The sequence below is a fragment of the Micropterus dolomieu genome, linkage group LG09 (genome assembly GCF_021292245.1).
Source record: "Micropterus dolomieu isolate WLL.071019.BEF.003 ecotype Adirondacks linkage group LG09, ASM2129224v1, whole genome shotgun sequence".
NCBI classification, from domain to species: Eukaryota; Metazoa; Chordata; class Actinopteri; order Centrarchiformes; family Centrarchidae; genus Micropterus; species Micropterus dolomieu.
Window position 1 is genome coordinate 29,306,977 of NC_060158.1, and position 13,901 is coordinate 29,320,877.

The 13,901-nt window shown below is 40.0% G+C and overlaps 2 protein-coding genes across 2 annotated transcripts in view; both read right to left on the minus strand.

Annotated features, from left to right (window-relative positions):
* The window catches only part of LOC123976309 (ankyrin repeat and MYND domain-containing protein 2-like), an 817,726-nt gene that overhangs the window by 204,981 nt on the left and 598,844 nt on the right, over window positions 1-13,901 (minus strand). The window lies entirely within an intron of this gene.
* gabbr1b (gamma-aminobutyric acid (GABA) B receptor, 1b) overlaps window positions 3,072-13,901 on the minus strand; it is an 84,912-nt gene continuing 74,082 nt past the window's right edge. The window contains exons 16-18 of the mRNA XM_046058345.1: window positions 9,023-9,151; window positions 7,713-7,856; window positions 3,072-6,067 (exon numbers count right to left, since the gene is read on the minus strand). Of these exons, the coding sequence (XP_045914301.1) occupies window positions 5,780-6,067; window positions 7,713-7,856; window positions 9,023-9,151 (561 nt within the window). The 3' untranslated portion in view covers window positions 3,072-5,779. The remainder of the gene's footprint in view (window positions 6,068-7,712; window positions 7,857-9,022; window positions 9,152-13,901) is intronic.

The following is a 13,901-nucleotide window of genomic DNA, read 5'->3' on the forward strand; positions in this document are numbered from 1 at the left end:
TGTTGACAACCCCCAGGACAGAGGGACTAAAGAACTGTGTTGTGTTCTTGATAATTATGGACTGACTCAACATGTGACGGAGCTCACACACAATAAGGGGCACACTTTGGACTTAGTCATCTCCAAGGGTCTGGACATTTCCAAGGTTGTGGTGACTGATGTTGCTCTCTCTGATCATTCCTGTGTTTTCTTTGAGAGTGCTATCTGCGTGCACACAAATGTACAAACAGAGGTAATCACAAAACGGCATATCACTGAAAACACTAGTGACAAATTTATTGAGGCTTTCTCTTCGATACCTGCCCTCTCACAGGTCTCAGTGATGATGGTCTCTGGTAAGAGAAGATCTCCATGGAGAAATGCCACACTGGTTAGAACTATTAAAAAGAGAGTGTCGAAAAGCTGAACGCAGGTGGCAGAAAACAAATCTCCAGGTTTAGAACTGAGAAATGCAAGGCGGTCCTCCTTCTCTGACATCATCACCAATAACACTAATAATGCACGTGCCCTGTTTGCTACTGTCGACAGGCTAACCAACCCTCCTGTGTCTGTAGCCTCTGAATGTCTATCCACCAGGGCCTGCAATGAATTTGCCTCCTTCTTCACAGACAAAATTCAGACAATTAGTCAAGCAACCAGTGCCTCCATGTCAGTAACAGGATGTCTTGTCCCTGTGTCCACTTAAAAACAATTCATATAGCATGAGACAATTTGATTCTATTAACCATAAAAACCTGGAGGACATAATACAACATCTGAAATCCTCCTCATGCTGCCTTGATATTCTGCCAACAGGTTTTTTCTAAAATGTTTCTAAATGCATTGCCTCAGATCTACTACAAATTGTCAACATGTCTCTCCTCTCAGGTTTTTCCCCACAGGCTCTGAAAACTGTAGTCATTAAGCCACTCTTAAAAAAGAGCAGTCTAGACAGTTCACTAATGAGCAATTATAGGCCCATATCAAATCTAAAAAAGTAAAATCATTGAAAAGGCTGTTTTTCAACAGCTTAGTGCTTTCTTGGCACTAAATAACTCTTTTGATGTCTTCCAGTCAGGTTTTCGACCACACCACAGCACTGAGACGGCTTTTGTTAAGGTCTTCAATGGCATCCATTCAAATACTGACAATGGCAGAATTTCAGTCTTAGTATTATTGGATCTTAGTGCATATTACTAGACAGACTGGGTTGGACTTTCTGGCACAATACTAAAATGGTTTGAATCCTACTTAAAGGACAGGGACTACTTTGTGTCTATAGGTAATCACACATCTGAGCTGACAAAAATGACGTGGAGTTCCCCAAGGCTCCATTCTGGGGCCTTGTAATAACATTTACATGCTTCCACTGGCTCAGATTCTGAAAAACAACAAAATATGCTACCATAATCACGCAGATGACACACAGATTTACATAACCATTTCACCAGGGGACTATGATCCCATACGGGTGCTGAGTAACTGTATTGAGCATGTCAACGGCTGGATGTGCCAGAATTTTCTTCAACTGAACAAAGATAAAACTGAAGTTGGAGCCAAGGAAGAACGATTGAAAGTCAGTGCTCGACTTTAATCTGTAATGTTAAGAACCACAAATAAAGCCAGAAATCTTGGTAAACTCCCAGATAACTGCAGGTCTTCTGAAACTGTCGGCTCATTTAAATTAAGACTGAAGACTTTTCTTTTTATCACTGCCTTTAATTAAATCTGTAGATTGGTAACTTTCACTGCACTGTAATGTCCTGTTTTCTTTTTCTTTGTTTTTAGATTTTCAGTGAACACTTTTTAAAAAGCTTAGAGTGCTCTTTTGATTCTACCATCTCACACGGCTGATCCTCAGTTAACAGGGCCGAGTAGAATTACAAGGATTAGAGTCCCTGTTTTGTCCGGTGTTAACTTGTTGACAGTGCCCGCTGTCAACCGCTTTTACCAGAGTTTGTAGCGTGGACTGTATCTAAATACGATTCACCCTCCCAACAATCACGGGAACGTTCCTGATCCGAGGCTGTTCAGAACCGATTATCCGCCCAAATGATCCTGTAGTGTGAGGGGTTTACAGACATAAAAGGTCAGCGACTTGCAACGGCCAATGAGTGACTGGAAAGCATCACCAACCTGTTGTGTATTGCTCGCACTATACAATGTACAAACCCTGCTGATTCCCTCTTCTCAGCCTCGAGTTCATCCAGTTTTATTCTTCATTGTTATTCTTTTTTATGTGCAAACAGGGCTGGAAATTAACACCCACCAAGCACCAAATGCGGGTAGATTTTCCTACCTAATTGTTGGAAGGCTAAAAAATTATTTGGCACGATATCTCCATATAATATCTATTTGACGTAATAAAAGCAGCCCGACGTTCTTTTTTGTTGTGTGTCGCACTTCTTTTGTCCCCGCTGTACCAAGGCATCTAAAATCGTGTAACACATGGATATGGGGGGGGGTAATTGGTTGTTATTATGTTCGTTTTATGTTACTTGTGTTTGATTGGTGTAGATTTGTAAGTAGGTGGGCGTTGGAGGAAGGATTCGGCAGGAAAAAGGGGAGAGTGTAGCTGCTTTCATACAGAGATCCCGCAATTAACGCAGAAAGAATATCTGCTATTATACCGCATTCGCTGATTCATACTGAACAAATGTTTGCGACATAACCCCAAACCCTGTGTGCTTTCATATAGTTGCTTTACCGGAATCAGCGGCGTAGAAAAATACTATCTTCTTATGGTCCAGCTGTTGTTCCAGAGAACAAAGAGTACAATCCATAGACTGTGTAAAAATGATTGATCCCACAAAACTGTGGAGGAGGCCAGACTTCCTAGACCATGCAAAGTAAGGGTGATAGAAAGTGAGCAATCTGATCAGGAGGCTTAAGTTGAATGATAAAGCATGATTAAGAGTGAGCAGTGATTAGATTGAAGTTGAATGATTAATAAGCATCTTATAAATTTAGAAAACAATTTACTGTTGTGTCTTAAGTACATTTAATAGCACTTATATAATTTCTGGCCTCTTTTTTAAGTTTGTATTCAATATAATACCTTATTATCTCAATTAAAAGTAATAAAACAAATGTACGTGTGACACAAAAGGGTAATTTATTATTTTGGCCAGTGGATTTTTCATCTACCACTCCCATTGGCAGGTGAGCCAAAAAGTTCATTTCAATCCCTGTGTTCAAAACATACCTCACACAAGTACAACTAGCTGACGACGACAGTCTGCCTCCATGTTTGTTTCTGTCTGAAGTCACATTTGATAACACAAGTTTCTGTGCTATCCCAAGTCCCCGGAACTGCCAATCTCAAACTGTTTAGTATAAACGCCACGTGTGTGGTCTTGCGTCTGGACTGAATTGTTTGATGTGTGTGCTTTTAAGATTAAAATATTACAAAATGGTTAAATCTGTCGTTATGTCTGTGATATCCCACATTTTTAAAATCAGTTAAGTTTTAAGGAATTCCACACCGATGGACACGAAGTATTCAGAGCAGCAAGAAGACTAAGCTTTCTGATCACAGGGCTTGCTTTTACATCTGTTTACCTTATTAGTTAAAACTTTGGCATATACTAACATTAATATATGACAGAAAATCAGGGAAAGCAAAATATGTTCCCTTTAAATATTACATAACAACAAATTCTGACATTTAAGCCTCGTCAGCTGACCACTAGTCCACTGTTTATTTCTGGTATTTATCTGTCTTGTCCAAAGGAAAGTTAAACACCAGGACCCAGCTAAATATTAAACAGATAAAGGTGTTTGAATTTATGCTTTTAGCCTCATGTAATGTTCCTTCAGCTCTTGAGTGTGGCAGTCACGACAATTGATACAGTAAATATCTCACAGATAACAGCGGTGTCCTCAGTTGACTTTCTTCCCAGCCCTGAATAGGCAGGATTGAATTCATCCACAGTGAGGGGTTTAGCATGAACACACACAACTATGTACAATGACTCAGACGTCTCTTTGAACAGAGACAATGTAAAAACCACTATCAAACATTTAACAACGGGAGCTAAAATGACTATGTAATGGATATAACCAGTTACTTTGTCACAAAACTGGCATTATTTCTCATGAAGTCTGTCCTTTTGTCCAGCCTCTTAATACAGTACATAGCACTATCTAAACACATTAAGAGGCAATATTGTAAGGTACAGATATGATAAATGCTTTGCCATAATATATTAGTCTCCAATTGACCCTTTGCCAAGCCCCACTTCTCATTAGTTACTGTTATTCCTGTTGACCCTTTCTAGCACTGCAGTTTTCAGTGATAACGTTAGCAGATTTACCATTGAAATTCTTAGTCTTTTGAAATTATGAGTCTTTGATTTCACACATAAGCAAATAAAGCAGCTTTTCATTTGCAGTCAGTGATGCTAGATTCTGTCAGCTGAAATGAACTGTTGCTAGCAGATTTTATCAGCTAATTGGCGCTATATAAATAAAAAAGGATTTAATTGAATAATTAACACTAACTCAGTGATGGCTGAAGAATTAATTCTTTCTAGTTGACTTGTTTAAAATGAGAGCCATGTTCAAAGGGTCTTTAAATATGCACTTAAAGGCTACATTTAAGATATTTAAAAGACTGAGACTCAAGCTACACAAACACAATTCATTTCATTCCCTACACCCTTGTGTTGGTTTTGAAGGGTTAAAAGGATACAACCCTACGAGTGGTTTGGATACCAAGTACACACAGTGTGTTAATCTGTTGTACTAACTGCATACTACCTACAGTATAACCTAGCGTTACGTCCAAGGCCAAGGGTCATTTGAGCCGGGCTTGAATGCATCTATATCAGAGTTTAGGCCAACGTTAGTGGCTCTCTTGTGCTCTTTATTGGATTTGTGGAGGTTTACACTCGAGCCTAACACTACCCCAGATAACTGTTTGAATATGAACAATAAATGATAAATCTATGTATGTTAGAATGAAATCACATTACCTTTTCTTTATCATACTGCCTTATAATCCTAGGCCTAACCAGCTGCCCCACAGTACATAAAGAATGCTGCTCCTTTTTTCCCCATGTCTTCTAAATGGATCATCATCAACTGGTGGAAATGCTGACTTTTCCCCTGGGAAATGAAGCTTTCGTCTCAGTCTTTTAGCATAATATCATGTAGGTAGCCAGCATGTGCATATTAAAGACCATTTTACAGGCTACTCATTTTAAAGTGAGTCAGCTGAAGACAGTTTTCAACCAACTCAAGGATCTAACGTTAATTAGCAAATAAATCATCAGATGAAATCTGCCAGCGACAAAATCAAGAAGCTGCTTTTGCCTTCTCTTGTCAAGGCAAGGACTTATTGTTTCAGACATTACCACAAACTTTGATGGTAAATCTGCCACCACTGTAAATTGCATTACATTACAATGGAGAGCTTGACAGGTTAGTAATTCAAGCTAATAACGTCAGGTCTTAGTGAAAAGTCAAGTCTGAGCATTTTTTCTCAAACTCTAGATGGCACATAAATCACTGGCGGATCACAGATGCAAAATTGTATAATTAACAAGATGTATGTTCATGTTTTTATCTGTCAGAGAAGAAAAAGAAAAACAACATGATGATCAGCTTGGAAAGAGTGAAACAAGTGCAAATGTAAATCCTCTCTTAAAAAAAAATTTATATCAACCTTTCCACTGGTTATCCTCTGGCCTCCTGCAGCTGATCAGTGAAATGAGTTTTGGAGTCAGCTCCTCCAAAGATACTCTATGTAGCTATGAATATAATTACTGTCCTCCTCCCTCCAATGTTCACCACCATCTCACTTGTACAGCAGCTGCAGCCGGCTGGCGTGGCAGTTATTCCGGCTAATCTTGCTGTCTGGCTGGTAGAGGCTGGACGAGTTTGCGAAGGACGGCGAGATAGTGTGGGGATCAGAGGTGGGGGCAGGGTACCCTGGAGGAGGGGCCAGAGACCTGGGGTCGCTCTGGGCGATGGTAAGGGGGGGAGAGCTGTGGTTCTGATTGGTGACAGTGGAAGCTCTTCTCCTGGATCGCAGGGCCTGTCGCTCAGACAGCTGGTTTCTTAGCTCCGACACACGCTCTTCTTTCTGAGGGGACAAATAGTAATGATAACTCAACAATCTCCTCTACTGTTATATGGTAGCCTTACGTTTTAATTTATTTGATAGTTGACAGGAGTTGTTTGGAAAGAACAGAAAAATGAGAAAGGCTTGTGTTTTAATATCACAAAAGACATTTGCTCACATTGCCCAAAGGATACTAAAGGACAGTAGCCACCCAGCCACAGCCTGTTCACCCTGCTGCCTTCTGGGAAGAGATATAGAAGTTTCTGCTGCTGCACCGCCAGACTGCAGAGCAGCTTTTTCCCCCAAACTATCAGACTCTAAAACTCTAATTCATCCTCAGCACTGCTCCACTGATGATAGTTTATTTCTGTTTACCATTTTTATAATTGATTCTATATTAATGTATATTGTCTGCTATAAGAAGGGAGTTACAAACTCAGTTTCACTTTATAGCCTGTTATATTGTGACAAAATAAATCTACCTACCTATTGAGTGATTTCTATACATGCATACAATAGTTTTGGTTTGATTTACCCAGGTTTACCCACTTAGGTTTTTTCCAAACCTTTTAACCTTATCTTACCTTATACCCAATCTTGCTCAGTGGATGGAGTTTGCAAGTATGGATAGATGTGATGACAACTGTGCAAAAGGCTATGAGATGAAGTTGAAAAGCTCTAGTAAAACCAAGTATGTCAACATTTATTTAGACATTTTTGAAAACTTATATTAAAGGTTCAGTGTGCACGTTTTAGTGGTATATAGTGGTGAGCGCTAAATTCATATTCTCCTCGTATGGTTCCATTTCCCAAGTTGTAAAGTTGTTCTTCTGACTTCAGTGTGTGTTCATTTGCTCTTAAGTCGGAATCAACATGGATGCTACTACAAAGATTTATCATATATTATCATATATCTATATAAAGAACAAGCAGACATCTAGTTCACTCTGCATGGACAGGAAACTAAACGTCATTGCCATATTACAAATTACATGTTAGCAAAATATGTATATGCAATATGTGATTTTGCATGAATCAAAGTTCTGTATACTTCGTTATGTCCCATGTACACTTTATTTCTCTTTTTGCAATAAAGATTTAAGGAGGAAAAAAAAATTCTAATTATTCTGACACCACATGAATGGCACCGTCAGTCACCACTCAGCCCTCCTGTTGCAAGCGTGCAGGAGAAGCTACGGTGGCCGACACGCTCTGTTGGCTCTAAATAATATGTGTGGTCCTATATTTGTCCACATTTCACCTCTCTTCTTTCTTCTAATAAACCAGACAAATGCTAATGCTACTGCTACTGTTTCTTGTTCTTCTTCTTCTTATTATTCGTATAAATTCAATGTAGTGACGAAATGCGCTCTGTAGCACCGTTTGTTCGTTTGGGTTGCTGTAGAAACATGGCGGCGCAACGTGGGAAAGTAATAAACGCATCGGTTCATTATGGTATAAAATAAATATAAAGGTCTTTATACACCACTGAAAACATATTTATTTATATTATATTGCATTTCTGTCAATAGATTCTCCAAAATATTACACATTGAACCTTTAGAAATGCAAGATTAACATTTTCATAATCCCAAAAATACATTTATCTGCTAAATATGAAGAAAAAGAAAGAATTAAGAGTTCTGTGAGAAAGGGTCTTGCTGACCTCCTGAACGATCTTCTGTAGCTCCTTGTTCTCTCGCTCCAGTTGTCTGGACTTCTCCTCGTCATTGTTATTGGTGGAGGAGCCGGTCTTCATGGTCTCCTGGGCATCTGACTGCCACTCACCCCGGGTGATGAGACGCCGCATCTACAAATCATGAATATGTTTTCCTTAATCAGCAGTTACTGAAGGAGTTCACCAGGGGTCAAGTTTTGGACTGTACCCCTTTGGAGCTTGAATCATAATTTTTCCTTTAGAATAATTTTAAAAAGGGGTTCCTAGTGGAGTCTCCCCTCATATTGACAGTTGGCAGATCATTGACTTATGTATCGGATAAATCGGATAAATAACTTGATATGTAGATGTACTAAATTTAGTAACAGATTTTGAACAGATGCATGCTGTGTTTACCTCTCAGGTGAAGTGCGTGGGTAAGGGGAGAGAGACTGATTTAAAAGCTGTCACTTTCATTAAGTCAAACCCCGTATCTGTGTGTTCGGGCATGCTCAAAGGTGTAACACGGACACTGGGCTTCTTGTCATCATAGAAATAGATCGTCAGATTGTGAAGTTTATTGCAGCTTCCTTTCGGCACACAGCTCCGCTGTTTACCGGAGCAAATGTCTCGTGAGTGTTGATGGGCTATTATTCGCGACTTGTAACCAATCACACACTGCCGTGGGCGGGACATTGAGCAAGACTCCAAGCCTGGTGATGACCCATAGACAGAGAGAGGCAGCTGGATCAGAGCCAAAGTAGCGCATTTTATTAATTAATTTAACCCTAACAAAACTATGGATCGTTCTGAACCGTGCGTTTTGTGACAAGTTGCATCACTATTGAAGTAGATCACTCAGAGGGGGGCATAATAATTATTCAGCAGAGGTAGGGATTTACACACCAGAAGGGGGGAAATCCTACCATTTGATAGCCTTTTGACTGATTTCTTGGACTTCAGTTGAATTTTGATTATTGCCTGCTCCTTTTTGGATTTGGTTATATTTTGGCCTGCTTGCCTCCACCTTACTATAAGCCAGTGTTCTATGTTAGTTTTTCATTAAACCATTGAATTGAACCTGCTTAGTCTCCTGAGTCTCTTGTGTTTTCCTGTTCCACGCATGGCTTACTGTGACAAAAATAAAGTTTTACTAAACCTGAGCAGGTATTGATGCTGACACAGCAAGGCATTATGCGATATACTTTACTGGCCCAGATGACATTGATTCGCGCTGAAAGGCTATTCATTATGCCTGACTCTTAAACTGCTGCTCTAATCTGAAGTGAGGAGATGAGAGGACAGTGTTCTGCCTTCACCTTGGGGACGAACAGAACCACTAGGGTGATGTAGACCGAGAAGACAATGGCCAAGGAGGCGAAGGCGAAGGAAGCGTCCTGCTGGGAGGACAGGATCATGGTGACTGGAGCTGTGATCATACACAGAACCTGAGGAAAACAGTGGATAGAAACCAAATGTTTAGTTATTTTATTACAGAAAAGAAACAGAACATGTGTCAGGTCACCATGAGCGTGCAAGTCAAAAAGGCGCAGCAGGCTCTGTAGTCACTGTAGACTAGGACATGTCAACTTTATTCATATAATAAAGAAATATAGAAAGAACAGAATGAAGAGCTTCAGCCATTGTCTTTTTTTTCAACATTTTCTCCACATAAGCAGTGTTCAGTTAAAGAATGTTAAAATAAGGTATTTCACTGCTTTAGTAACAAACAACTATTTATTTGACCAGTGAATTTGAATAAATTGATCTTGAATAGATAATAAATACAGGGCTTCTGGGATCAAGTGCTGGAACATTTGGAACCTGTAAGGTGTCATTTAAAGCAAAATTGGTAAAGCATCACTGGTTCCAGCTTCTCAAATGTGAAAACGTGAATATCTACGGATAGTTGTGATGGCCACTTTTTATTTGACTGACATTCCATGTGTAAATCAAACCATTCATTTATTAAAGGGGCTATATGTTGTTTTTTAACTCAAGTGAATCACTTCTTTATTGCCTGTGTGTGAAGTGGTTGTAATCTCACACAAAAACCATCCACTTGTGGAGCTTTTCTGTTACCTCTTATGGCCAGTATACCTAATCCTATGTGAAGAAAAAATCCATTGGCTGTGACTGCATGTGCTCTCCCGAGCCTCTTGCCTTGTGATTCTGACCCATGTACTCAGCAACAACTAATGAGATGGAGTCTGCTAAAACCATAAAGCGACCGGCTAGGATTGCTAACCGTCCCTTAAAATACGGAATTATCCTGTATTTAGAAACTAAAAGACATGTCTCTTAAAGAGGGTGGTATTATGCTTTTTGGCTTTTTCCCTCTCCTTTATTGAGTTATACACAATTTTTGTACATGTAACAGGTTTGCAAAGTGAAAAAGGCAAAAGTCCAGCCCAAAGGGAGATCCCATCTCCCACAGAAAACTCTGCTCTGAACCGCTTGAAAACAGCTCGTTTGTAGTCCAGCCGCTTCCCTTTCATCCTTGTGACGACACAGGGATGAAAGCTAAATGCGCATCATAACGCTCGCCAAGCGGCTACTCCGACACGCCCTCAGAAACACTGAGCTGCAGCACACCTCTCCTCTCCCTTCCAAATACTAGCTACCCTCCAGGCAGTCAGTGGACATAAAGTTGTTAGTGTGATGTAGAGACAGAGCTCAGTTAAAACTTTATGGATGAAAGATACATTTGTTACAGATTAATAACTCACCACTCTGAAACTCTCGCTCCAGTCCATGTTGCCAAGCTGGTCAGCAACATGTACAGCTGAACCGAAGCTGTGTTTACGATTTCTCGCTGACCTGCCCTTCTCTGCTTCTGATTGGCTAGTAGTCCTTAACTAGGAACTGCGCATGTGCAACTCCCAACAATGATCATTTAGAGACAAGATGTATCACTCCATAGCTAAACGAAGCCTTAACACAGGGTGAAAAGAGGAGCTGCAGCAATGTGGAGAATGACAAACAATATGGCATTTTTTGAAAGTCAAACCATGTAAACTTGTTCTGGTACAACCCCTAAATAAGATTTTGAACCTGAAAATGAGCATAATACCACCTCTTTAATGAACATTTTGCATTTTGTTCCGTATTTTGAAAATAAATGTCTACGTGATGAAACTGTGCAGCTCTGTCCGGAATCAGTGAGAAGACCTGTGTCAGTGTTGCTGTTACTATAATGCTGGCTGACGCTCCAGTGGTAAAAAAGACAAACCATTTACAGAAATACAGAGCAGAGTGACAAAAAGAAAGTGAATGCAGAGCTGCCAACTTTCATGTACTCATGTAATTGTTACCTTTCACATGCTCTCACGCCACACGTCAATTTTGTTACGCATTGGAAAAACGTGTATAACTACGGTGACCATACGTCCTCTTTTTTCCGGACACATCCTCTTTTTGGGACCTTAAAAATACTTCTGGACGGGATTTCAAAAGTCCGGGCTTCAGCTTCTGCTTTCTAGAGTCAGCATTCATTGTGTGTATTTTTGCATTGCTTTGACTTTTCTCTATAGGTCCTGCTGTCTCTGCATCTCAAGCATTACCATCAGCAACACACAGACAGCCAAGAGACAGCAGCAGCTTGCTTGTCAACAGTGGCCATACGCTGTGCTTCAAATGTGCCGGTACTCGCCGGTAGGCTATGCACTTCTACGTTTTACTCTTTGGTATACTGGGACTACTACTTGCATGTCTGTACTTCTCACAAGCTTCTCTTGTCTCTGAAGATTGGATGTCATCTGCCAACTGAGTTTTACGTTTCCCTTTACATAATGTAAAAAAAACATTTCCAGATTGATGCAGAAAAGGCAGAAATTGATACAGAAAATTTCACCAGAATGCAGGAAATTAAGTGCTTAACGCTCAAAACTTTCTAGGGGAGTACCCACAGACCCCACCACCTGCATGACTACATTACATTTTTTTTTACTTGTTATATTCGCATATGCCCAGAGTCCCCGTCACCTGTCCCTTATTACCATTTCAGGGAGTTGGCAACCCTACGACCTTCTGCCAGCACAACACAGACTTCAACATAAACTCCACTTTAGGATATTAACAACAAAGGTTTATGTGATGGATCCAAACGAGGATCAGATCGATTTTGGGTGAAAACAATGTCAACATTGGAAAGGTTCGAGTCATGGAGAGACCTCCGCTTTGTTTTGAAACTGACAAAACCGACTCAGATATGGCTTTCATCCTATTGGACAGGTAAACTAACACTACTGCAGAGCATGTGAAATATAATGTGATCGCTTGGGTTGATGCGGCACTGTTGCGGCGTCCTACTCTCACTAGCAACTACATTTCATGACAGGCAGACACACGCAGACACACCCACACACAACACACACTAACTGCGTTTCAAGACCTCAGCAAATACTTACAAGTGAGTACAAAGTTATCATAACTTTAAAAACTCTGGGAATTGTTACTGAAAAGTAAAACTTTAGACACAATCCTTCATGAAAACCAAATATACTTGATATCTACAGTTTTATAAAGGCTAATCTGTATAATTTATTGTAGCAGCATTTATATTATTTTATTTTGTACCATTGGCATGCAACTTCTTTGTTTTTATGTTTTGTTTAATTTCATAGACTATATGTACTTGAACAAGTTTTATCCAAACATTTCTCACTCAGAGTGAGACAGAGGAAGGAGATGAATTGGAAGGAGTCTGAGATCAAATCCCAGGCTGGAGCAGTAAGAGACAGAGACTGAGCACAACATCAAATAAGACGTAGAGGTGAGGCTAGAAATCAATACATACTGATCAACAGTCAGTAATCTCTGTGCAAACCTGAAAAATCCCATCCAGACTGGAAATAGGGAGCAGCAGGCTGACAACAGCAGCAGCTGCCAAGATTTCTCTGCTTTTTACAAACAATACAATCCGGCCCTCCGTTCACACACACAACTCGCTCGATTCATTTCACTGGAATGTGAATAGGGTGTGAAATGAATAGGACTGGAAAAGTAGTGTAATAGGTCTCCTTTAAGTGAACTGCTCCCGGTAACCACTACCAGAGCAGAGTCTACTGAAAATGATGTTGATGGTACTATCCGTACTATCCTATCTGTGGCTACTGATTGGTAAGATAGAAACTAAGAAAAATACTTCCCCAAACAAAATTAAGATGTCAAACAGAATGAATGAAGTGAAGCAAAATGAAAATATAGTCGGGCTAACGGAATGTACTTTACTAAAGTAAAAAGGGAAACCTTCCTACCTGTTACTTGGTACACTTGGTTGATATTAACTTTTTAAAATCTCTATCCCATCATGTGATTCCCCTCCATCAAGTCCAAGTCAAATCCCAAGTCTTGAGTCAGTCAAGCCAACAATTCCAAGTCAAGTTCTGAGTCAGTCAAGACAAGTCCAGTCAAGTCTCAAGTCATTTAAGACAAATCAAACATACAAATGAAGTCTTGAGTCATTCAAGCCAAGTCCAAGTCAAGTGTCATGTCAGTTGGAACAAGTCTTTCCAACTGACATGACACTCAAGGAAGTCTCAAGTCAGTCAAAACTGAGAACAAGTCATTGGAATAAATATTTAATAATAATTGCTCCTGGACATTACACCAGGTCTAAACTTGAGACTTTCAAACCTTAGTTTGTGGTGCCCACAAAACTGAAAAGTTCAACAGCAACGTCTCTTTCTAGACAAAGTATAACGTTTCTGGTAGGCAGATGACGCATTATCTAAAGATATAGTTTCCCTGGATGGCATCGCCTTGGCCTCCAGCACCACTGTGTGGAATCTTGGAGTTATCTTTGATCAGGACATGTCGTTTAAGTCTCACATTAAGCAAATTTCAAGGACCGCCTTTTTTCACCTACGTAATATTGCGAAAATCAGGAACATCCTGTCTAAAAACGATGCAGAAAAACTAGTCCATGCATTTGTTACTTCTAGGCTGGATTACTGCAATTCCTTATTATCAGGCTGCTCGAAAAAGTCCATTAAGACTCTTCAGCTGATCCAGAATGCTGCAACACGTGTTCTGACAGGAACCAGGAAAAGAGATCACATTTCTCCTGTCTTAGCTTCTCTGCATTGGCTTCCAGTAAAATCCAGAATAGAATTTAAAATCATTCTTCTTACCTACAAAGCTCTTAATGGTCAGGCACCATCTTATCTTAAAGAGCTCATAGTACCTTACTACCCC